The sequence below is a fragment of the Gopherus evgoodei genome, unplaced genomic scaffold, assembly GCF_007399415.2.
Source record: "Gopherus evgoodei ecotype Sinaloan lineage unplaced genomic scaffold, rGopEvg1_v1.p scaffold_38_arrow_ctg1, whole genome shotgun sequence".
Taxonomy (NCBI): Eukaryota; Metazoa; Chordata; order Testudines; family Testudinidae; genus Gopherus; species Gopherus evgoodei.
The window spans coordinates 1,650,953-1,674,718 of record NW_022060059.1 but is presented as its reverse complement, the minus strand read 5'-3'; the positions used below and the strand labels follow the sequence as shown (position 1 = coordinate 1,674,718).

At 45.1% G+C, this 23,766-nt stretch overlaps 1 protein-coding gene and 1 pseudogene across 1 annotated transcript; one reads left to right on the top strand and one right to left on the bottom strand.

Annotated features, from left to right (window-relative positions):
• Positions 1 to 1,847: 1,847 nt before the first annotated feature.
• MRPS34 (mitochondrial ribosomal protein S34) lies at positions 1,848 to 5,544 on the bottom strand. The gene is made up of 3 exons (XM_030545620.1): positions 4,904 to 5,544; positions 4,228 to 4,270; positions 1,848 to 3,279 (listed from the first exon to the last, which is right to left on the bottom strand). The coding sequence occupies exons 1-3, from the start codon at positions 5,219 to 5,221 to the stop codon at positions 2,996 to 2,998; spliced, it is 645 nt and encodes a 214-aa protein (XP_030401480.1). The 5' UTR covers positions 5,222 to 5,544; the 3' UTR covers positions 1,848 to 2,995.
• On the top strand, positions 5,441 to 21,859 carry LOC115642144 (annotated as a pseudogene).
• Positions 21,860 to 23,766: the final 1,907 nt, after the last annotated feature.

Below are 23,766 nucleotides of genomic sequence, written 5' to 3'. Positions count from 1 at the left end.
TTTTCAACCAGGCGTTCTGGTTGAAAACCAGACACCTGGCAACCCTAGCCACTGTCCACTATAGCACCAGCTGCTTGCTGTCACCTTTAAAGCTCACATTTGCAACCCCACTTCTCTAGTGGGAGTTGTGCATGCATCCCGGAAAGGGTCAGTGCATCTAAAACACCTTCTTACTTAGAACACTTGGGTGTTCTGCATGCTTTGCCAGTGGTTAAAACACAAGAAAAATGTGTCAAAGATTTACCCCCTCCTTCCATGTGATAGCCACCAATTAAAACACTGCTATTTCCAAATGGGTGCATCTTGGTGGAGAGCCAGGGTCAAGTCTCAGGGTCTCCTCTACTGGATTGGGAGCATGGCAAGGGCAGTATTGCTCATGCCAGGGGTGGGAAAGGGCAAAGAATAACTCTCAAAATATAAAAGCAGCAAAATATAAGTATCCTGTGACACCCTGGCACCGCAATATTCACCACTGTCATGTAATTAGAATATGTTTTGTACGAAGTATGCCTTGTGAGGTATCATTGTAAAAGTCTTGATCTGCTAGACATTAATATCTCATTGGATTGTATGTGCTATCATTATATGTGAAGTTATTAAGTTTGGCTATGTATGTTACTGAAACATGTTCTGAGGTTGAAATCACCCAAAAGCAGCCTTTCAGGTACAATAGTAAAAAGGCTTATTGGGGAAATGCACACAAGCACAAGGATTACCCCAGGAACTGTGTACAATAGAAACCTTTCAAAGATAGCATTACACAATGGGAACTGTTTGATTCAGGTCACAGCAAAAGAGCTTGTTGGAGCAAGTGGGAAGTAAATATAAAGAGTGGAGGGGGGGAGAATGCCATCATCAGGGGCTCACTCTCCCTACACCACACCTGGAACCACCTGAGGAAAAAAAACTTAACTGTGGGAAATGATGGTCCCAGGCTAGAGGGACTTCTAACCTGTGTATGAAAATTTGGAAAATCCAAGCTGCAGAGCCAACGCAGCTTGTGCCTTAAGAATCTTCCAGCCTGTTTATCACTCAGGGTGATTAGTATGTTAAGCTCAGTTGGCTGTTTTGTTTATTTACTAGGTCGGGATAGGCAACCTATGGCATGCGTGCCAAAGGCGGCACGTGAGCTGATTTTCAGCGGCACTCATACTACCTGGGTCCTGGACACTGGTCCAGAGGGCTCTGCATTTTAATTTAATTTTAAATGAAGCTTCTTAAAACATTTTAAAACCTTATTTACTTTACATACAACAATAGTTTAGTTATATATTATAGACTTACAGAAAGAGACCTTCTAAAAACGTTAAAATGTATTACTGGCACATGAAACCTTAAATTGGAGTGAATAAATGAAGACTTAGCACAACACTTCTGAAAAGTTGCCGACCCCTGTACTAGGTAATCTGCTTTGATCTGTTTGCTATAATTTATAATCTATCCTTTTGTAGTTAATACACTTATGTTTTAATCCAAACCAGCGCACATTCAACTAAGGTGTCTGGGGAAAATTGCAGCTTGGTTACCACAAGTGTGCATGGTCTTCTTCACATTGAGGGAGAGGTGGACCAGTTGTTAAACCCATATACTGGCCAGATTTAACCAGAGCAGGACAGTACTGCTGTAGGGTCCCAGGCTGGGAAACTGCTGGTTAGAGAGCCTGCGTGTAACTGCAGCTGGGTGTGTCCCTACCTGTACAAATACTAGTGAAAGCACAGGCTGGGGGGCTTTGCAGCTTGTCACAGCAGTACAGGGAAGGAGCCCAGGCAGGTGGGTCATGGGGCTCAGTGGTACCTGAGTTTCAGGTGGCACCCTGGAGGAAACCCATCACATACCCGTTTTTGGAGTGAAGAGAAACGTTACTGACATTTCTTTATTGTATCACCAATACCACATAAGATCACAGAAAAAGATTGTAAAACTCTAATATATTTTATCATCATTTATGTTATTGGTTTAAATGTATCCACTTTGCTCTTCTTGACTGGTTTCTCACAAGTTTTATGGCTGAAGTCTGATGGCCTAGCATGCTGCAAACACTGCAGGGGGGGGTCTAAGAGTAGTTTTGTTCTCATAAGTGACTCCAAAAATAGGCTTGGGGCATTCCATGTTTATTGTCTCTGTGACTTCCATGGGAAAGTGTTCCCATTGAAGCAAATGGTAGCTTGCCACTGACTTCAAAAGGAGTCGAAATTTTTACTCTGTTTACAAGAAAAAAAGATGGATTCTTCTTCACCACTGCCAACTTGACAAACAATGTGGGATAGGAAAGTCAAGGTGCATTCTTTTCATTTTGCCCATTAACTTCACAATCCTGGCTGAAGTGAGTGGTATTTATAGGCTTGGTTTGGGTGCAGTTGAGGTGATGCCTCTATGTGTCAAGGCAAAGGATTCTAAAATTGGAATTTAATTAACACTTCTGCTGATGGTCCACAAGACAGACTAGAATCCAACTGATGTCCTTGCAACTATGCTAGAGGGATAATAGAAGTAAAAAAGAAATAAACATGTATTTACTGAAGTTATTAGATGGGTAGCAGGGTCTATAGCGAAAGAAGGTGCCATTTTTAAAGTCATTCTTCTGACCATTATTGTGCTTTAAATTAATTGTGGGCCTAAACTATGACAGCGTCCTTTCAAAAAGAGTCTCATTTGTGGTCTTCCTGCACAGAAGGATGGTAGCTGTCATTGGGACCTGGACACCAGGAGACATATATCAGGAGAAAAGGCAGGGAATCAGAAGGGAGGAACTTCTGCAAACAAAAGGTCGCTAAAAATCCTGAGCGTCTCTACATCTTTCTGAATATATATGAGAAAGTCACACATCTGCATGTGCACAGTACTGAGAGGCCAAGGTATTAAACTTCAGTACATTGAACCAGAAGTGGGCATGTGGCTTACGGTCCTATTCTTCATTAAGGAGATTGCATGAGCTGTCAACACGCAGAGTATTAGAGAGCATTTCAGAAGCTCCATCACACTCAGCTCTTGATCTTCACACTGGTGTCCCCTTAGCTTTTTTCTGATTTTGAAAGTAGTCCTCTGTGAAGGAGATGATTTTCTCCAGATCAATCAGTGGTTCCTCTGTGTTAAGTTTTCCTTCCTTCTGCCTTTGTGCAAGGATCATGGCTCGGAGCAGAGGGGGGTATGGCACACACTGAATGGTTTCCACTGACACTGGAGTAAATTTCTTGAAGGCCTCTTCTTCATGTTTGGGCACCATCCTCCAGTCATGATACATGACCTTATCAATCTCTTTCACTTCATTATACGTCTTGCCTAAGGAAAGAGGATGATGAATAGGTAAACAATGCTATGAACAACAAACTCCATATTGGTGACTATGCCAGTGCAGTGTCTCCAATGCTTCGGCTGGGCATAGCACTAGATATTTTATAGTAGTTACACTATACTATGCACTCCCACTACAGGTTGTATAGCAGATAACACAGGCAATTGACTGACAGACATCTGGATTGTAGTCCTGACTTTGCTGTTGACCACTTCTGTTAGCTTGAGCAAGACATTTCACCTCTCTCTGATTTAGTTTCCATATCTATAAAATAAAGCTAATTCTTTCCTGCTTTACAGGGATGTTGGGAAGTTCAATTCATTAATGTTTATAAAACACTTTGAGATCCTTGAATTAAAAATACTAGAAGTGTAAAATTTTATTAAATAAATTATAAATCTCATAGATGGTGTAAAATAGCTTTCAGAACACAGGGAATTTCCCATTTGTCTCAATGAAAGTACTGATTCTGAACCCCAACGATGGCAACTTAAATGACAACATTGCTATTTCATTGATTTTAGCAGGAAATACAGCTAGCGTGTTTATCCACTGTTTTTAGCTATTACAGAAGTTAGAGATGGAAGAGACCTAATTTGTCATAGACTCCATTTCTTTGCCAACACAAATTGTTCACTGTGGTATAGTCTCCAGGGATTTCTTCAAGCTAGTTTTAAATGACAAAAGTAATTGGACTTCTACCATTTTCCTTGTGAAATGTATTCCACAGTGGATTAGATTGAACTGTTAGGAAATTTTCCTTTTCTTAATTTCATCCTATTAATCAGATGAGTGGAAAGAGAGCTACCAGTGGAGGAAGACTGCTGAGTGGCAAGAAAGCCACCACCTTTTTCCTCCCATGTCAGTCCCTGTCCCTATCCATTAACTTTTTTCTCTAATCCTGTTTGAGAGACATAACACCAAGCTCTATATACCTCTGAATGTCAGGTATCCCCAGGCTTTCCCATGATCCAAAGTCTGCAAAGAAAACAAACAAAAATTTGCTCTGATCAATTAAAGAACCATTCCCATTCACGAAAAAGACAAACTCATTTTATAGACTTATTACTCATGATCTACAAAAAGTGAGTCCTACACCTGGGCCCTGAATAACTGCTAATCGTGGCCACTACTATCCTTCTAAAATGCTAAGCAAATGCCATTAGACAATCCCTGCAATGAATTTTGTGATGAAGAATGCTGCATAATGTGTCTCAATACTATATACTGACTGCTATCAGCCCTGTAATGATGCCATACCACTACATGTGCCACCATTAAGGTCCTGATCCTTATGTTCACGCATAATCTGTAGTACAAATACTAATCAGTGTTCTGAACTCTGATGTACAGTGGCTCAGAATTACATGGTGCCTCCTCTGAATCCATGACCTGAGGCACACATGAGGAGAGTTGTGATATAAGAGAGGCTGTGAATACTGTAGAGATAGTTTAACAGGGTTGCACAATGGTGATTTGGGAGCCAGCTTTCAAGAAGGCAGGTCTCAATGGAAGGCCTCATTTCCCCGGGCCTTGTCTCTATCTATGGTGCTTGTTACCATAGTATCTGAGTGCCTTCAAACCCCAACGCCAACAGTCAAGCGCTCTCACCTCAGCTGTGTAGTCCACCCTGACCTTGGTAACGACCCAGTAGCAGGGCTCGTCATACTGCCAGAGCCAACTCTTGCGGGTGACCATGCGGCCGATGCCAAAGCGCCGCAGCTGGCAGAGCAGCGTGAAGAGGCGGTTCTCGTTCCTCACATCCTCCCAGGCCAGCACAGGGAGGCGTTTGTTCGTGAAGGGTCGGATCATGGTCTCGTAATCCAGGGCGAAGCGCTGGGAGTCTCGGGGACGGTTCTTCAGTGCCCGGTACTCCCGGATCTTCTTGGCCATGGCGGCGATAGGGCGGTACAGCTTCTTACGAGCCATGGCCACAGCAGCTCACGGGTCAGCCGGGCAGGCTCAGAACAGAGAGATGCTGATGTTACTGCTCCCCCGGCCTCCTCTCCCCTTTCTCTTCTTCCTTTCCTCCCTCGCGCACCGAGCTCCCCAGCCCAGGATGTTTCCAACGCACGAGCCTCTCACGGCTCTCCGCCGCCCTAGGGCGGTGCCTCATCCTCACCCGGCCGGCCGGAACTTCCCGTAGCAATGGAAACCACCAGCGTCAGCTCCCCCGGAAGCAATCGGCTGGTCAGCCAGGGGCGCGTTCGCTGGACTGGGGCTGAGGTAGCCGGCTGTCCGGAGCGGAACGTGTCTGCTGCACGGCGGCAGCGGGGGACTGGTTAGAGCAGCGCGCTACACTTGGTGCCTAAATCTGCCCGAGTGGGGAAGCGCGTCCGGAAAGGGGTCTAGGGTGGGAGCTCTCTCGGGGGCTGGAGGGCTTCCCCAGGGGGATATATGTCGGGTCGAGGGGCTCTGTGTACATGGGTGACGTGATGGGTCCCCCTCAGCACCGCCACCCGGCTGCCCGAGGACCCTGGGAGGAGCTGCCGAGCAGTGGGCTGAGGCTCCACCCCGAGCTTGAGTTTTCGGGACTTCCAGTCTCTTTGCGGTCGCTGCTCCCGAGGCTCTGCGTAGCCCTGCGCGTCTCAGAGCAGACACGTCTCAGATATGCGCCAGATCTGTATTTGGCTGTTATTGGCAGCACTTCAGGCTTTTTTCAGGCGTCATTCTAGTGTCTAAAAATGATCTTTCCCTTGAATACTGTAATGTGAATTGAGCACTTGTGACAGGTGCCTAATGCCAGGCCTGGACGCTGAAGCAGTATTGTCCGTGATTTTGTTGCAGTTTCACAATATTTTGTGTTTTTCTTAAAGCTCTAGAACGCAGGGTTCTGGAATAATCTCAGCTTCCCTTTTATTTAAAAAAGAAATATCTTGCTATTGTGATTACAGATAAAAACTTTAAAACATGATCTGAGTGCGTTCTATATGATCAAAAACCACAAAGAAAAGGTGTCACCACCACTAGCATGTACAAAAGTTTTTTCCAAAAATTAATCATGTGATACATCTTCAAAGGGTTTGCTATTAGTATTAATTTCTTTGTCTTGACCCATAGGTGTAGTTAGCAAAAGACACAAGATTAACAGCTAATTTAATGCATCCGACAAAGTGGGTATTGAGCCAGGAAAGCTCATGCTCCAATACGTCTGTTAAGTCTATAAGGTGCTACTGGACTCTCTGCTGCTTTTACAGCTAATTTATGACAGACAGACTCTGTTTACATAGTTTGGCTTGTTCAATGTCTATTGCATTTCCCGATCCTTTTGCGTACCACTGTGAATGTTCAGATACAGATTCTCCTACCTCTTTGGAGTAGGCTTTCAATTCAGACATGTTTGAGGTTTTGACAAGGAAAGGGTGCACTGCAACCATGCCTGCCCTCTGCTCCTTCCTCTGGAATCTCTGTGTTGGGCCCCACCCCCTTGTGAAGCTTCCCAAATGCAAAGTTTTACCTCCCTGTGCCTTGAAGAGATAGTGTTATCTATTACAAGCATAGCAAGAACAACACCTTCTATCTGGACTTCCCTCTCTTGGCTCCCCTCTTAGGCAGACAGTCCTGTGTTCTCCAAAAGGGAATGTGACCCTGACCTAGTTGTTGGTTCACAGCTATGACAGACCCTTCACTGGCCAGCAAAATCCCCCACCCTCCTTTCATAGAATCATAGATTAATAGGGTTGGAAGGGACCTCAGGAGATCATCTAGTCCAACCCCCTGCTCAAAGCAGGACCAATCCCCAAATGGCCCCCTCAAGGATTGAGCTCATAACTGTGGGTTTAGCAGGCCAATGTTCAAACCACTGAGCTATTCCTCCCCCTTTCACTCAGGTTGGGCTTTCTTCCAGCTACAAAGTCCTTGGAGTCTGTTCCCACCACAGCAGTCACCAGGACCCAAACTTCCACCTCCAGGATACATGTCTCCGTGCACCTCTTCCACTCCATAACAGCCAGTTCATGCTATTGGGTCTCTGGGCTTCAATTTCTTTGTCTTTTAAGTCCAGGGTTTGCTGGTGGGCAGCCTTTTCTGTTTCCAGGGCAGCTTTTTGTGCTTCAATTTGAGCCTGTTTCTGTGCCTCAAGTGCTTTGTCTTTTAAGTCCAGGGCTTATTAGCTCTCTTTTTCCTTGTTAGCAATTTGCAACCTGTGCAGTTCTAGCTTCTGTTCCTATTTCCAGACAAAGTAAGTCACCAAGCAAAATAAAGCAAAAATACGCAAGTCTAACCCTAATACATTAAGAAACTATAGGTAAAATTTTGTCCTCAGAGATGTTCCAATAAGCTTCTTTCACAAACTAGACTCCTTCCTAGTCTGGGCCCAATCCTTCCCCCCGGTACAGTCCTTGTTAGTTCCAGCAGCCATCTTAGGTGTTAACTAGGGGTTTTCTCATGACTGGCAGCTCCCTTTGTTCTTTTCCATCCCCTTTTATAGCTTAGACACAAGGCAGGAATCTTTTGTCTCTCTGGGTCCCCACTCTTCCTTCTAAATGGAAAAACACCAGGTTCAAGATGGATTCCAGTATCAGGTGGCACGTTCACATGTCCTATGAGACCCCAGCCTCCATTCTTCCTGGGCTGGCTTGCACAAACACAAAAAGGCTTGCAAGTAAACAGCGCCATTTGCAACCAATTGTCCTAGTCAATGGGCACCATCAAGATTCTAAACCACCATCAATGGCCCACACTTTGCATAATTAGGACTTCAAAGAGTTATACTTTATATTTCTAGCTTCAGATACAAGAATGATACATACCTACAAATAGGAGGAATATATTCAGTAGGTATAACCTTTGTTATGATACCTTACAAGAGACCTTTTTCATAAAACATATTACAGTTACATCATATTCACACTTCTAAGCATATTTCCATAAAACGTTATGGAGTGCATCATCACAAAAGGAACCCATTTTTTTATTATTTGTTTTTAATCATTTGTAAGCCTTGACTTTTGATTTTTGATTTTTTAGGCCTGATTCATAATTTTTGAATGTGTGGAGTTGGCAATACTTCTGAAATATTGTAGCCACTTGGACAATGGCAGAGCAAGCTCCCTCCCACACTGTCCTGTGTCTCAACTGACTTGGATAGCCCACCAATAGGAGTAAGAGGGGAATTCAGTCTGTGGCCCATTCAGTCCTTAGCCTCTCTGCTGATATTTCCAGCAAGGGAAATAATTAGTACTAATTAGGTGCTTTGGGATGTTGGTGCCTGTCCTCCAGGAGTAGGACTGAGACCAGATTATTCTCATAGACTAGTTGTTGTTTGAGTCTTAGCTGGTGAATTTCAGTCAGAGCTGATCTGCTGTGGATTTGAATGAGTGGTAGATTCAAAGTGAAAGGCTCCATATCCTATCACTGAGCTGCTTGTTTGTCGTAAGCTAGGATTTACTTCCTATGAGAGGAATTTAGGTTTTTAATTAATCCTTTTTTCTTAATTTTTAATTAAAACTAACCTAAGCAAAACAAAATGTATCACTTAGATAAATGTTTTAAAAATAAATAAGTTTAGTGCATTCATATGTTGGGTCTAAACTTTTGGTGAACTTTGGAGCCAAAAAACACCCAGACTGGCCGTCTCTGCATAATCCTTTCTGAACCTTTTTTGAACAAAGCACTGACCTGCAAACTACTCATGACACCCCCTTCCTCAAGTAGCCATTAGCCTTTATCTCTATGCATTTACTTGTTAAACTTGCTCTTCCTGTAAAATCTTGATTGATTATGCATGACCATTATCTTTTGTTAATCACTTTGTTTACTTCTGTGTATAAATATTGATGCCCACCCCTAATAAAGGGGCCACACTTATTCTAAAGCTTTTGGGGTAGTGTGTGCCCGTTGATCAACGCATTTGTGTCTGGTCTCTGACAGAATTGTGGGCCCATATTCCAACTCCGCAGCAACCTCGGGTGTTGGAGAGGTGAGTGAGGACTTGCTTTATTACCTAACAATTTGGGGGCTCGTCCGGGATTCCTTCTGGTGCGGTACCTCTGTCCAGTGGTCGGACCACTCATATATGAATTGGCAAGGCGCCACAGGAGATTTCTCCTAGCCAATTCAATATTGAGAGGTCGTGTATTGGACAGCAGGGTAAACGCCAGTTGGAGGGCTCCTGTCAGACACCATGGGTCAAGGGACTAGCGTGCCTCTTGAGAGTCCGTTGGGGATTGTAAATAAGTTATGGAATGAAGGGAAACTCCCAGTACAGACAGGAATGTCTAGGAAGAAGTTGTACACACTATGTGTAAGGAATTGGACTGGGTATACCGCGGTATTGGCCGACTCGGAGATGAGGTGGCCTTCGTATGGCTCTTTCGAGCAGGCTGCCTTAAGAGGAGTAAAGAGCCAGATCGAAAAAGACCATCCGGGACAGTTATGTTACTGGTTTTGTTGGGACACAGCAGCAGAGCTGTGGAAATCTTTAAAAATTATGGCAGTCAGGTACTCTCCCGAGAGTGAACCCCCTCCAGGTTATTTCGATGAAGGGTGTAGACCACGGCGTGTTTTGACTCGTCAGCTGGTCCCCTCTGCACCTGCCCCTATTCCTCCTCCGCAGGGGAACTCTCTCCTTGTAGCAGAGGGGAATCTGCAGGATCCCAGATTGGAATTTGTGCAGAAGGATGAGGAGGAATTGGAGGGGCCAACCTCGGGAGGAGTAGTTACTAGGCTTAGGTCCAAGCAGGTACAGCAGGGTGCATGCCCCCCCCCTGAGGATAGCCTAGAGGATGTCTCTGTCAAATCTCTTGCGAATAATAAAAGTATGGTTATAGAGATGCCTTTACAGGTGCACGATCAACCTTATATGAGCAATGATGGACAATTGCAACATGCTAGTATTGTGGAATATAAAGGATGGCTAGAATGGGATTTGAAAGAGTGGGGACAGTTGTCAGGGTCTTTTGGGGAAAATCCCCGAAAGATCATAGAACTTCTAGAAAGATTGTTTTTAAGTTATAATCCTACTTATACGGATGTGGATCAGTTGTTAAGTAGAGTTTTGACTGGAGAAGAACGTAGTAGATTGTGGATGGCAGAAAGGACATGGGGAGATAGCAATGCAGCTAATGTTACTTGGATGGATAGGCGGGATCTGGCCGCTGGCTGGAATCCCCTAGACTGGACTCAGCTAAGGCTGACTCAGCTGCGAACAGATAGAGAGCGATTGTTAGAGAGACTCAAGGAAATGGCTCGCCGCTCGCCTAATCAGGCTAAGTTCATGCAGATTCGGCAGGAATCTGATGAGCCGCCCAGAAAGTTCTGGTCGAGGCTATTGGAGGGGGCCCGAATGTTCACTCAGATGGATCCTGAGAGAGAAGCAGACCACCCTACTCTTATTTCATTTTTTGTGAATCAGTCGGTGCCCCCTGTAAGGGATTACTTCTTAAAGTTTCGCCCTGGTTGGGGAGGTGAGTCAGTCACTTCAGTGTTGGAAGTAGCTGATTTTGCCTGGGAGAAAGAAAGGGAAAGTAGTAAAAAGAAAGAGAAAAAGGAAGAATATAAGCTGATGGCTTTAGCTTTTCACGGTGGTGTTCGAGGCAAAGGCCGTGGCCGTGGCAGGGGATTCCAGGGTGCCCGGGGAAGAGGGTCCTGGCGACCCCAGCCATCAGGAAATTGTTTTCAGTGCGGACAGCCTGGTCACTTTAAACGTGAATGCCCCTGGGGACGCCCAGAAGGTCTGGCTGCATCCGCAGATGCTTACACAAGTGAGGAATACACCCCTGCACCACCAGCTCAGCCCATCCCCCAGGCCTGGATCAACTATGGAAAACAGCAGCAGCCGCAGCAAACTCAGCCTCCTCAATGACGGTACCCCGGGGGCGAAGGCAAACAATGTGATGGTCTTATTTCCTTAATGTCTTTAGCCGGCTCCTTTCTCACTTTCTCTCCTCCCAGCGAAGAGCCTCGTTTAACCCTTTCAGTCCAGGGACTGCCTGTCTCTTTCCTCATTGATACTGGGGCTACTTTCTCTCTTTTAAATCATGCCCCCTCTCCCTGGCTATCCTCTGAGGTTAAAACTGCGACTGGGGTGGAGGGCAACCCACAGTCTCTGGGACTCACTTTGCCTTTGAATGTTATTTATGCTGATAAATGTTTTTCTCACCGTTTTCTTTTTTCCCCAGCTTGTCCGATCCCTTTGATGGGCCGGGATTTACTCTGTAAGCTTGAGGCTACTTTAACCTGCACTCCTGAAGGGGTAGGATTATTGATGACAGTGTTAGGAGATTCGGCCCCTACTCAGGGTAATTGGGAAACACCCCCCTCTCTCTCCCCTGACCTCACTGACTTGCCTTCAACCCTCTGGGGAATTTCTGACACTGATGTTGGCCTGCTCCTTTCGGCAGAGCCCGTAAGGATTCAGGTAAAGCCTTCCTTAACCCCCCCGTCAGTCCCTCAATACCCCCTGTCGCTGGAAGCCCGGGAGGGCATCCGCCCCATTATTGAGGGATTCATTGCACAAAAGCTAGTCCGCCCTCAGCGCACTCCCTGTAACACCCCTATACTGCCTGTCAAAAAGCCTCCTAAAAAGGACGGAGACCCTGTTCGTTGGCGCTTTGTACAGGATCTACGAGTTGTTAATCAGTATGTGGTCCCTCTTCATGCAGTAGTTCCTGACCCAGCTACTATCATCAGCCAAATCCCCTGGGATGCTGAGTGGTTCACTGTTATTGACTTAAAATCAGCTTTTTTCAGCATTCCTGTGCACCCAGACTCTCAGTATCTCTTTGGTTTCACCTGGGAGGGACAAAGTTATGTCTGGCAACGACTTCCTCAAGGCTACAGAGACAGCCCCACGATTTTCAGCCAGTGCCTCCGCCACGACTTGGAAGGTTTCACCAGTCCGCAGGGATCCACATTGGTCCTATACGTAGATGACATCCTATTAGGTAATCGCGAAGAAGCTGCCCTCCGCATCGATGGTAAGGCACTTTTATTATACCTACACACCAGAGGCCACAAGGTAGACCCTAAAAAGATTCAGTGGGTCTCACAGAAGGTCCGATATCTGGGCTTCCTGTTAACCCCAGAAGGAAGACAGATGGACCCAGCCCGCATAAAGACTATTCAAAACTGCCCTCTACCGAACACCAAGAAACAACTTCGAGGTTTCTTAGGATTAATTGGCTTCTGTCGCCCCTGGTTGCCGTCCTGCGGGGAGTTAAGCAAACCGCTCCACCGACTCACTGCTAACCTTGCTCCTGACCCTTTGCAGTGGTCCCCGGACACTATTCAAGCCTTTCAGTTACTCAAGGACAGTGTGGCCTCCTCCATGTCTCTCCGCCCCCCCAATTACAGCAAACCCTTTCACCTTTTTGTCCACGAGAGAGGCGGAATTGCTAGTGGTGTCCTTACCCAGCTGAGCGGGCCCCACCATTTCCCGCTTGCTTTTTACTCTCAGCAAATCGACCCTGTCGCTCAGGGAACCCCATCCTGCACCCGGACTCTGGCAGCAGCTGCCCTGCTGATCACAAAGGCAAAGAGCCTAACCCTGGGTCATTTTACCACGGTTTGGACCTCTCATGCCTTGTCAGCCCTTCTGCGTAGGGGCACAACCCAAGTCTTTTCGGCCCATCGTCAGCAACAGCTAGAGGCCGAACTCTTAGAAGACACTAACCTAATTTTTGAAAGGTGTGGACCCCTTAATCCAGCTACCTTGCTTCCTGACCTGCCAGTCCCCCAGGACCAGCACGACTGTGTGGAAGTAGTTTCCAGCATCTTACAGATAAGAGACAACCTGTTTGACGTGCCACTGGACAACCCCGATTGCATCCTCTTCTCGGACGGAAGCTCCTTCTATGTTGATGGCAAGCGTTTCACTGGTTATGCTGTCACCTCTGAATGGGACATTCAAGAGGCCGCCTCACTGCCAGGCAACTGGGGAGCCCAAGCCGCTGAACTCTATGCCCTGGCCCGAGCTTGCCAGTTGGCCGCTGGTAAGACCGTTACCATTTTTACTGATAGCAAATATGCTTTTGGAGTTGTGCATTGTCATATCCACCTCTGGAAGTTTCGAGGTTTCCAGACAGCTGCCGGTAAACCCATTCAGCACCTCCCCCTCATCCACAAGCTTTTGGACGCCCTCCAAAAACCCTCCGTCCTGGCTGTAGTTCACTGCCGGGCCCATACTAAAGATAGCAGCCCCGTTACCCGTGGGAATGCCCTGGCTGACGCCTCCGCCAAGAAGGCTGCCACCTTACCTTTAGCCATGCCCACATTGGCTATTGCAACCTCCTCCTTTACTCCACCGCACCCCGTACCAGTACCCGCTGCTGAACTAAAATCATGGGAAAGCCTCGGGGCCACTCTGGTCAAAGGGACCTGGCTTATGCCAGATGGCCGAGCCTGCCTCCCTCGCTCCACATACCCTGTGGCAGTTCGCTGGCACCATGATAAAGGGGGTCACTACGGCACGCACGCCCTCGTGGACACTATCGCTCGCTTTTGGTATGCTCCAGGCATTCAACCCTATTGCCTATCAATAGTGAAAGCATGCAGCACATGTCAGCGTAATGGACCTGCTCCACCTCTTAACAAAATTAAGGGTGGAAGACCTCCGCCTGCTGCTCCATTTCAACATCTTCAAATTGATTTTGCAGATATGCCAAAGGCTTTTGGAAAAAAGCACCTCCTTGTTTTGGTTTGCCCTCTGACTTCCTGGGTCGAAGCTTTTCCTACTGCTAATTGTACTGCTGCCACAGTGGCGAAGATTCTCCTTAGAGATATTGTACCCCGTTTTGGCATCCCTCTTGTGCTCGACTCAGATCGCGGACCTCACTTTACTGGTCATGTCCTTGGCCATTTAGAACAAGGACTGGGCATTTCACACTCCTTTCATACACCCTACCACCCCCAGTCTAGCGGGAAAGTTGAGCGTATGAATAGGGAACTTAAGTTTACATTGGCTAAATACTGTCAGGAAACAGGATTAAAGTGGCCTCAGGTACTTCCCTTGGTCCTGTTTCACCTTCGTACTCGCCCAACCCGCGCATTGGGATTATCCCCCTTTGAACTGCTCTATGGACACCCCCCTTTCAAAGGCGGGGCGCTACCACGTGCTGATGTTTCACTATTGGGAGGGGATCATATGACTGCGTGTCAGTTTCTCTCCCTACAGGCTCGCCTCCGTACCCTTTGGAAAGCCTCGCAGTTTTCCCAGACCGTGCCGCTGGAGGAACAAATCCACCCGTTCCAACCAGGGGACTTCGTCTGGGCCAAAAAGTTCGTTCGTGACGACACCCTCCAGCCAAGGTTTACTGGACCCCACCAGGTTCTTTTGACAACCCAGACTGCAGTGTTCCTGGAAGGACGCAAATCTTGGATCCACCACTCCCACGTCAAGCCAGCCGTAGTGGACCACAGTGACGGACCAGCAGCTCTTGTCACCACTGAGGACACTGCCTTCGACCAGTGGACCAGCTTACCTCTCTCAGACATTAGACTTAAATTAACTCGAAAAAAATGAGAGGACCCTTTATTTTGACAACTGTATGTTTTTTATGCTTTTTCAGTTTATTTTCTGCTTATGAAGATAATGCTTTTATTAGATATTCCCATGAGGTTAAAACTCGTATTTAGGAAATAGAAGTGATTGCTGGGTATGTACTCAATTTCCAGTAAATGCAGCACAGGGACTCCCCTTCACACCCATTCCCCTAACCACTGCTAATATGACTTGGATGCCACCGACTAGAATAAAAGATCCAGTCCAACCCAATCTTACATGGGACAAAACAGAAGTGCCAATTAACAAATATCTCAGGGTAACCAATCAAACAGGATCACTGTGTTTTGTTAAAGAAAAAGGGTCAACTTTTGTGGGAACAAGTAAATGCAACATATATTTTAATGGCACCGCCTTTAGTAAAAATCTTGGCTTCAAGCCTTGCGCATCCCACTTATCCCATATGTGGATCCCTCACCCCGATCCAACCTTTTCAACTTTTTCATGGAGGGGCAGGTTTTCAGAGTCAGTTTTTAAAAAGCCCTGCTCAGAGCTCGAGGGTGTCCAACTAATTGTTAAAGGATACACAATTGCCTTCTACAACTGCTCAAGCAGTACTACACTGCCCTTTGAGGACAACACTACCAAATTGTGCCTCTGCAGTTCACACAACGACCCCTCTGCGTTACCAGGGGAACAATGGTACAACGGGCGGTGGGTTACCTCCTACTTTGAGAAATGGAATACCCAAAACGCATTATATGGAACATACTGGGTGTGCGGGCCCAAGGCTTATTATTTCCTCTCCCCTGATTGGGCAGGGTCATGTTATTTGGCATGGCTAGCACCGCCTTCTCGGATCTCCCTCACCCCCCCTCATTTTCCCCACGTTCGTAACATCCGTGAAACTGACAGAGATATTAATCTCCGTGATGGTTTGTCCTGGCAGCGGTGGGCTGGTCACACTAGCTTAAAGGGTGCTATCATCCGTCTACAGGGACTATTAGAATCTTTGACCAATGAAACTGCAACCCTATTTGAAAACCAGGCCGGGGAAATGTCCCAGCTGCGCCAGTTGGCTTTGCAAAACAGAATGGCTTTAGATATGATGTTAGCAGCCCAGGGAGGAACTTGCGCCCTCATAAATGAAAAATGCTGTGTTTTTGTAAATGACACCTACTCTGACACTTTTCAACGTACCAAACACCTAAGGGAAATGGCTAAAAACTACTCCTCTGGCCAGCCACCTTATGATTGGTGGGGAGCCTTATGGAATTGGCTGCCCGGATTTGGGTGGGTTAAAAACCTCTTGGTGGGTGTTGTTGGGGCCATGGTAGTCCTTATAATACTGTGTTGCTGTATTCAGTGTGTCCCCTCCCTCATAAACTCATGTAAGTCAGTTTATTCTTTTCCCACTTCAGCTAAAAGCCTTACTCTCTTCGAATTGGCCCAGGCTGAAATTGCCAAGCGGCCCTTGAGATCTTGAAATAGGGTGTAGCTTTTTGATTAATAGTTATCTCAAAGCTACAAATGGAGGAATGTTGGGTCTAAACTTTTGGTGAACTTTGGAGCCAAAAAACACCCAGACTGGCCGTCTCTGCATAATCCTTTCTGAACCTTTTTTGAACAAAGCACTGACCTGCAAACTACTCATGACACCCCCTTCCTCAAGTAGCCATTAGCCTTTATCTCTATGCATTTACTTGTTAAACTTGCTCTTCCTGTAAAATCTTGATTGATTATGCATGACCATTATCTTTTGTTAATCACTTTGTTTACTTCTGTGTATAAATATTGATGCCCACCCCTAATAAAGGGGCCACACTTATTCTAAAGCTTTTGGGGTAGTGTGTGCCCGTTGATCAACGCATTTGTGTCTGGTCTCTGACAGAATTGTGGGCCCATATTCCAACTCCGCAGCAACCTCGGGTGTTGGAGAGGTGAGTGAGGACTTGCTTTATTACCTAACACATATATTAGAAATTGGTATATTGGAATATTGAATGCCTCTGCATTTTCTAAGCAAACATTGTTAGTCTTTTAGGTAATTAGAAATGCTGAAGAGAAAAATAAAACCATGGAGGAAAATTCAAAGAATCAGTCCAATGGCAAAATCAACAGAGTTATCAAAAGAGCTGCTGCCTGGGAAAGTTCAGATTCTGATGCAGACAGTGATGTTGAATCATGTCAAACCAGAACTGTTACCCTGATGCACCCAGCTGCTGATACACTGGATCGTGGCATTTGTGATCATGCTGCACAATAAAAGATGAAAAACATGTGAGTGTCAGTGTCAGGGAGCCTAAAGAGCTACTTTTGCGAACCTCTCTTCAGCAAGTAACTACATCCTCTCCAAGCCCAAATAAAAGGAGGAGAAGGAGAACTCCAGAGAAAATAGAGGCAGGTCAGGCAAGAGCAGAACCAAGAAAACTCAAAAGGGAAATCAAGAAGACAGAAAAAGAGAGGCGAAAAGCACAGAAGGCACTAGAAAAACAGAGACAAAGGGAAGCTGCTGATACCTTGAAACTGCATTGACCAGACCAGTGTCTGAAGTACATGACTGTCTGCATAGACCTAGGTATGCAATCTCTGAACTAGCTTTGATTTTTCTCCTGGCATTTATTCTAGGGATCTCACTGTGCTAATACCACCCGCTACTATGAAGGTGAAGATTAATTTCTCTCATGGTTAAACTAGGTGACCAGGGCCTCCAAGTTATATTCCCAGGTCTTCCATTAACTTGCTGGACGACCTTAAGTAAGTCACTTATGGGCACGTTTGTCAATGTTAGCTACTGATTTTGGTTGCCCTCTTTTTGGGGTGTCCAACTTGAGACACCATTTCAAGGTGATGAGTAAAGCCAGCTCCTACTGGAATGATGGATGCTAAGTACTTGTAACAGTCACATCCAAAGTGCCTTTAGATGGGCACCCAACATCAGTGACCACTTGTGAAAAATGAAGCTTTAACTTCTCTCTGCCTTAATTTCTCAGTAAGTAAAATGGGGATAATAATGCTTCCCTACATCAAGACAGGCTGCAAGGGTTAATTAATGTTTGTAAAGCACTTTGAGATTGTCAGCTGGAAGCCACTGTAAGAGGGTAAAATGTTAGATTATTATAATTGGTTCTTTGTTAATGTCACCTTTGCTGGAATTCACTTGTTTGTGTGTTTTGGCATTTAAAATTTCAAGTGTTACAGCTTGTTCAAGTTCATACAACTAAACACACTGTCAAAGTGTGTCTTGCTGCAGTAGTGCTTGAGTTAGCAAGAAGACAGAGATAAATTCAAGTTAGTTTGACTGCATTTTTAGACTCTCAGGCCATCAGCCAGTGTGACTCTGATCTAGTTTCAGTGCATGGGGATTCCATGCTACTGGGTAAGTAGTTAATGTTCTTTCCCCAAAAACTGGCCATTACTGGGCACAGACTATTAAAAAGACAGGGAAGAAAATATAAGTTTCAGAGCTGATTGCCTGTGTTATGTCTTATTTAGAGTCCACATCTGGGAACACTTCCAAGATAATCGTAGATAACTCTCTGTCTAGAAATGTTAGCTCCTGACATGCCAGGCCAGACCATCCTCTGGGATTGCACATCTTCGGCCCAGTCCTACTCCCAGTATCTCAGAGGATAGTACCTTTCAGCTAGTTTCTGTTTCCAGCAATGTTATCTTAGACCAAGCACTACACAGTATATTCAGAGAGCTCTACAGGTGCCTGTTTTCTGGGTGTAATACTGATTTTAGAAGCATTTCATGAGGATTTAACAAAGTTCATCCACTTCCATTGCCATTTAAAGGGTTAAATAAGCTATCTTGTTTGGGAGGCAGTGAATTAAAATGTGAAGCCATTATGGACATAGGATCATAGAAAATAGAGATGGCAATGACTTATGAGGTGCCCATCCTCCTGCCTGCGGTAGTAAAAAGTCATGTCTTATTTTAGCTTTACAGATGGTCACAATATTGACTATTGTTGTGCCGATTGCCATTCTCCACCCCAGAATTGGGTGCATTTCATTTTCTGTAGGTATGTATACAGAGCTCAATACTGAAATATTAGTCAGGTTGAGTGGGGCAACTTTTGTGAGTTAAGGCTTGCAGATGTAGCATGGTTCAGAAGAAACAAATTGAATGTGATAACTGTAACTGTATCATAATACATAAGCACAAGGGGCCAAATTAAGGTTGCACGGACACTTCCTAACTTTTGAGAGCTTCACTTTGCAGTTTTAACATTCTTTAAATGGAGGGTTTTAAATGTAAATTCTTATGTTTTTTTAAAAATTAAAAAACAAAAATTCCATCCTGTAAACCATATTGACTCCCCACAACATCATCAGCATCAGAGTTTTAGATCCACTGCACAGTGCTCTACTAGTTAAGCTAACAGAGTAACTGTATATTCTGTGTGGACTTGCAAAGTGGGTCTCCATCCTCCTCTACTGGCTAGTGGGTTTCATAGCTATTTTCTGGAGAGTAGAGGAATGGTGAGATTCAGGAATAATAAATTCAATTCCAGGTTCTGTAGGAGAGCATTCTCTAGTAGTTATGCCTTAGTGGTAACTCTTCTGCCCGTGTCTCCTCCAACTTTTCTCTGTTAACCCTCTCCAACTCCTGCCCCTTTCTCCCCCGGTGCTATTCCTCCCAGCTTCTGCCTGTTCCCCCCCCCATCTTCAGCCAATATTCCCCATTCTCCTATCTTCAACTCCTCTGCTCCTGCCTTTGTCCTCCCCACCTTTCTTGTTCCTCACCCCTCTGCAATAGAGTCAGGTGGCTTTCTCCCCTTCCTCTTTGGTGCCTGGCTGCCAACAGGGGGAACATAGAGGCCACAGGAAAAACAAGGCTCGGTTCCTGTGGCACAGTGTCCCACAGCAATTGTAGGGAAGGTCTTGGTCAGCCACAGGAGAGAGCATGCTCAGTTGTTTCACAGGGATGGCGTGTGAATAGCTCAGTTGCCATGTAGGAACAGTGAGGAGATGGAGCATGCTCAAGGTAGACTGAATCTTTGGAAATACTTAGATGCCAAACTCAGACATGTCTCTACTGAGCATGTGCTAATTGTGACCTTTTTGGAGGCTTATTACTTGGCCAAATTGGGTGAGTTTTCACTGGGATAGCAAAAGGCATATCGCTGACACCTAGGGTAACACTCCTACCAAATTTCAAGTTCCTGTGATGAAGGATGGGGGCATAAGAGCTTCTCAATGAAAATGGTTATATGAAAATTTCTAACATGGATAAACAATGTATTTTTCTCTAGTCTCATTCTTGGAAATGGCTGAACCATTTTTGCTGAAACTTTCCATATAAAGGCAGCAAAGAATCCTGTGGCACCTTATAGACTAACAGACATTTTGGGGCATGAGCTTTCGTGGGTGAATACCCACTTCGTCGGATGCAGCTTCGTCCCATATAAAGTCAGCTTGAGACAGACTTCAGATGTGGAAAATTTCTTGCCTGTATGATTTAAGTTTGGCAAAGTTATAAACAACTGTAAACAGGGTCTTCTAAGGGAAAGAGTAATGCAACGTTAATTATAGATGTCCCTACTTGTGCTGATCGTAATTAACAGTGTGTTGTAAATTTCCCTGAGGTAATCAGGTGACATGCAGCATGCTGTATTCAGACACCTGCTATTCAATGTTCAGGCTTGAAATAATCATAAGAATATCCATACTGGGTCAGACCAAAGGTCCGTCTAGCCCAGTATCCTGCCTTCCAACGGTGGCCAATCCCAGGTGCCTCAGAGGGAATGAACAGAACAGGTAATCATCAAGTGATCCATTCCCCGTCGCCCATTCCCAGCTTCTGGACACCATCCCTACCCATCCTGGCTAATAGCTACTGATGGAACCTGTCCTCCATGAATTTATCTAGTTCTTTCTTGAACCCCGTTATAGTCTTGGCCTTCACAACATCCTTTGGTAAAGAGTTCCACAAGTTAACTGTGTGTTGTGTGAAGAAATACTTCCTTTTGTTTGTTTTAAACTTGTTGCCTATTAATTTAGTTTGGTGACCCCTAGTTCTTGTGTTATGAGGAGTAAATAACACTTCCTTATTTACTTTCTCCACATTAGTCATGATTTTATATCAATCATTTCTCTTCTTTGTGTGGGTTTTAGTTGCTATTTGTTACCACTCCCTTTCCTCCCCTAATGTCTGGTCTGTTCTCTCTCTCCTTTCAAGTCTACTAGAAGATCCTGGATCAGATGCTTTGATGGAAGCTTTTTGTTCCTTGGAATGTAAATACTACATTGAGTCTCAGGAAGTGCCTTGCAGCATAACTTGGAGGAGAAACACTCCTAACAGTTTCTCCAGTACTTGATTATCTGATTCCAATTTGTCCTCTCTTCCCTGAGGGGCCTCCCCATATACCTTATAAATTTAAACTGGCAACAGCTATGCTGTGGGAAAGGAGCTTTGAATTGCTTAGTTATTAGTGCTGACATTTCTAGTAGCCTTTCTAGGCAGGGCTATGGTGTCATCAGCCTCACATATATAAGTTCTATGTGACCACTGTTAGTTCAGGGAATGGAGTTGAGTCTGATTGTCCTATAGTTTATTTGAAAGTGAGTGACTGTCATGCAACTGGGTGTCATCGTCTCAAGCACGAACACATCCAGGATGGATTGTCAGTCTCTACAGCAACCAGGATGGAGGTCAGAGTGAGTCATTGATTGTGGAGAGGTTTCATACAGCTAGTTGAAAAAGATTTCTAAAATAAATTCTGTGTCTGCAAAGCATCCTTGATGGCTGCTGAGGATATGAACTGCATTGCTGGGGAAGACAGAGTGGGCCAGCAGCAGGTTCTCTTGCTACTGAATGAAGCTTTTGAGCTCTTTAGAAAATCCTGTGGCTGTTTCTGAACACAGGCTGATGGAAATCCTAGGGTGTGAAGTTACCTCTTCTCTGATACCAAATGTCACCATAGCAGGAGATGGGGAACCTTGCAAATAAACTGTAATGATCAGTACAGTGGCATTGTTCTCTCCCGTGTCCCATTGCAAGGATTTCAGGTTGGTGAGTTGAGGTCAGTCTTGTACTTGGATGACTGGTTGTCTGAGAATATGAACAAGAGGCTGCTAGGCAGCCTTCTAACTCTACATTCTACAGGCCATTATCCTCTGATCCCACTGATGATTCCCAAAAGAAACTACACCATCTGCTCAAGAAACAACCTGAAAAAGCACAGGAACAGATCTGTACAGACACATGCCTAGAACCCCGACCAGAGGTATTCTATTTGATACCCAAGATCCACAAACCTGGAAATCCTGGATGCCCCATCATCTCAAGCATTGGCACCCTAACAGCAGGATTGTCTGGCTATGTGGACTCCCTCCCCAGGCCCAATGCTACCAGCACTCTCAGCTATCTTCAAGACATCACTGACTTCCTGAGGAAACTACAATCCATCAGTGATCTTCCAGAAAACACCATCCTGGACTACAAGCCATCAGGAATAGTATCCCTGATAATATCACGGCAAACCTGGTGGCTGAACTTTGTGACTTTGTCCTCACCCACAACTATTTCACATTTGGGGACAATATATACCTTGAAGTCAGTGGCACTGCTATGGGTATCCGCATGGCCCCACAGTATGCCAACATTTTTATGGCTGACTTAGAACAACGCTTCCTCAGCTCTTGTCCCCTCACGCCCCTACTCTACTTGCACTACATTGTTGACATCTTCATCATCTGGACCCATGGAAAAGAAGCCCTCGAAAAATTCCAACATGATTTTAACAATTTCCATCCCACCATCAACCTCAGCCTAGACCAATCCACACAAGCAGTCCATTTCCTAGACACTACTGTGCTAATAAGCGATGGTCACATAAACACCACCCTATATCGGAAACCTACTGACCACTATACTTACCTACATGCCTCCAGCTTCCATCCAGGACACTCCACATGATCCATTGTCTACAGCCAAGCTCTAAGATACAATTGCATTTGCTCCAATCCCTCAGACAGAGAAAAACACCTACAAGATCTCTATCAAGCATTCTTAAAACTACAATACCCACCTGCTGAAGTGAAAAAACAGATTGACAGAGCCAGAAGAGTACCCAGAAGTCACCTACTAGAGGACAGGCCCAACAAAGAAAATAACAGAACGCCACCTTCAGCCCCCAACTAAAACCTCTCCAGCGCATCACCAAAGATCTACAGCCTATCCTGAAAGATGATCCCTCACTCTCATAGATCTTGGGAGACAGACCAGCCCTCGCTTACAGACAGCCCCCAAACCTGAAGTAAATACCCACCAGAAACCGCACACCGTACAACATAAACACTAACCCATGAACCTATCCTTGCAACAAAGCCCAATGCCAGCTCTGTCCACATATCTATTAAAGTGACACCATCATAGGACCTAATCACATCAGCCACACCATCAGGGGCTCGTTCACCTGCTAATCTACCAGCGTGATATATGCCATTATGTGCCAGCAATGCCCTTCTGCCATATACATTGGCCAAATCGGACAGTCTCTATGCAAAAGAATAAATGGATATCAATCTGACATCAGGAATCATAACATTCAAAAACCAGTGGGAGAACACTTCAACCTCTCTAACGACTCTGTGACAGACTTGAAAGTGGCAATTTTACAACAAAAAAACTTCAAAAACAGACTCCAAAGATAGACTGCTGAACTTGAATTAATATGCAAATTAGATACAATTAACTTAGGTTTGACCAGACACTGGGAATGGTTGGGCCATTACACTAATTGAATCATAATTGAATTGAATTTCCCCATGTTAAGTATCTTCACACCTTCTATGGGTCATCTCGATTATCACTTCAAAAGTTTTTTTTCTCATGCTGATGATAGCTCATCTCAATTAATTGGCCTCTTACAGTTGGTATGGCTACTTCCACCTTTTCATGTTCTCTGTATGTATAAATATCTTCTTGCTGTATGTTCCAGTCTATGCATCCAATAAAGTGGGCTGTAGCTCATGAAAGCTTATGCTCAAATAAATTTGTTAGTCTCTAAGGTGCCACAAGT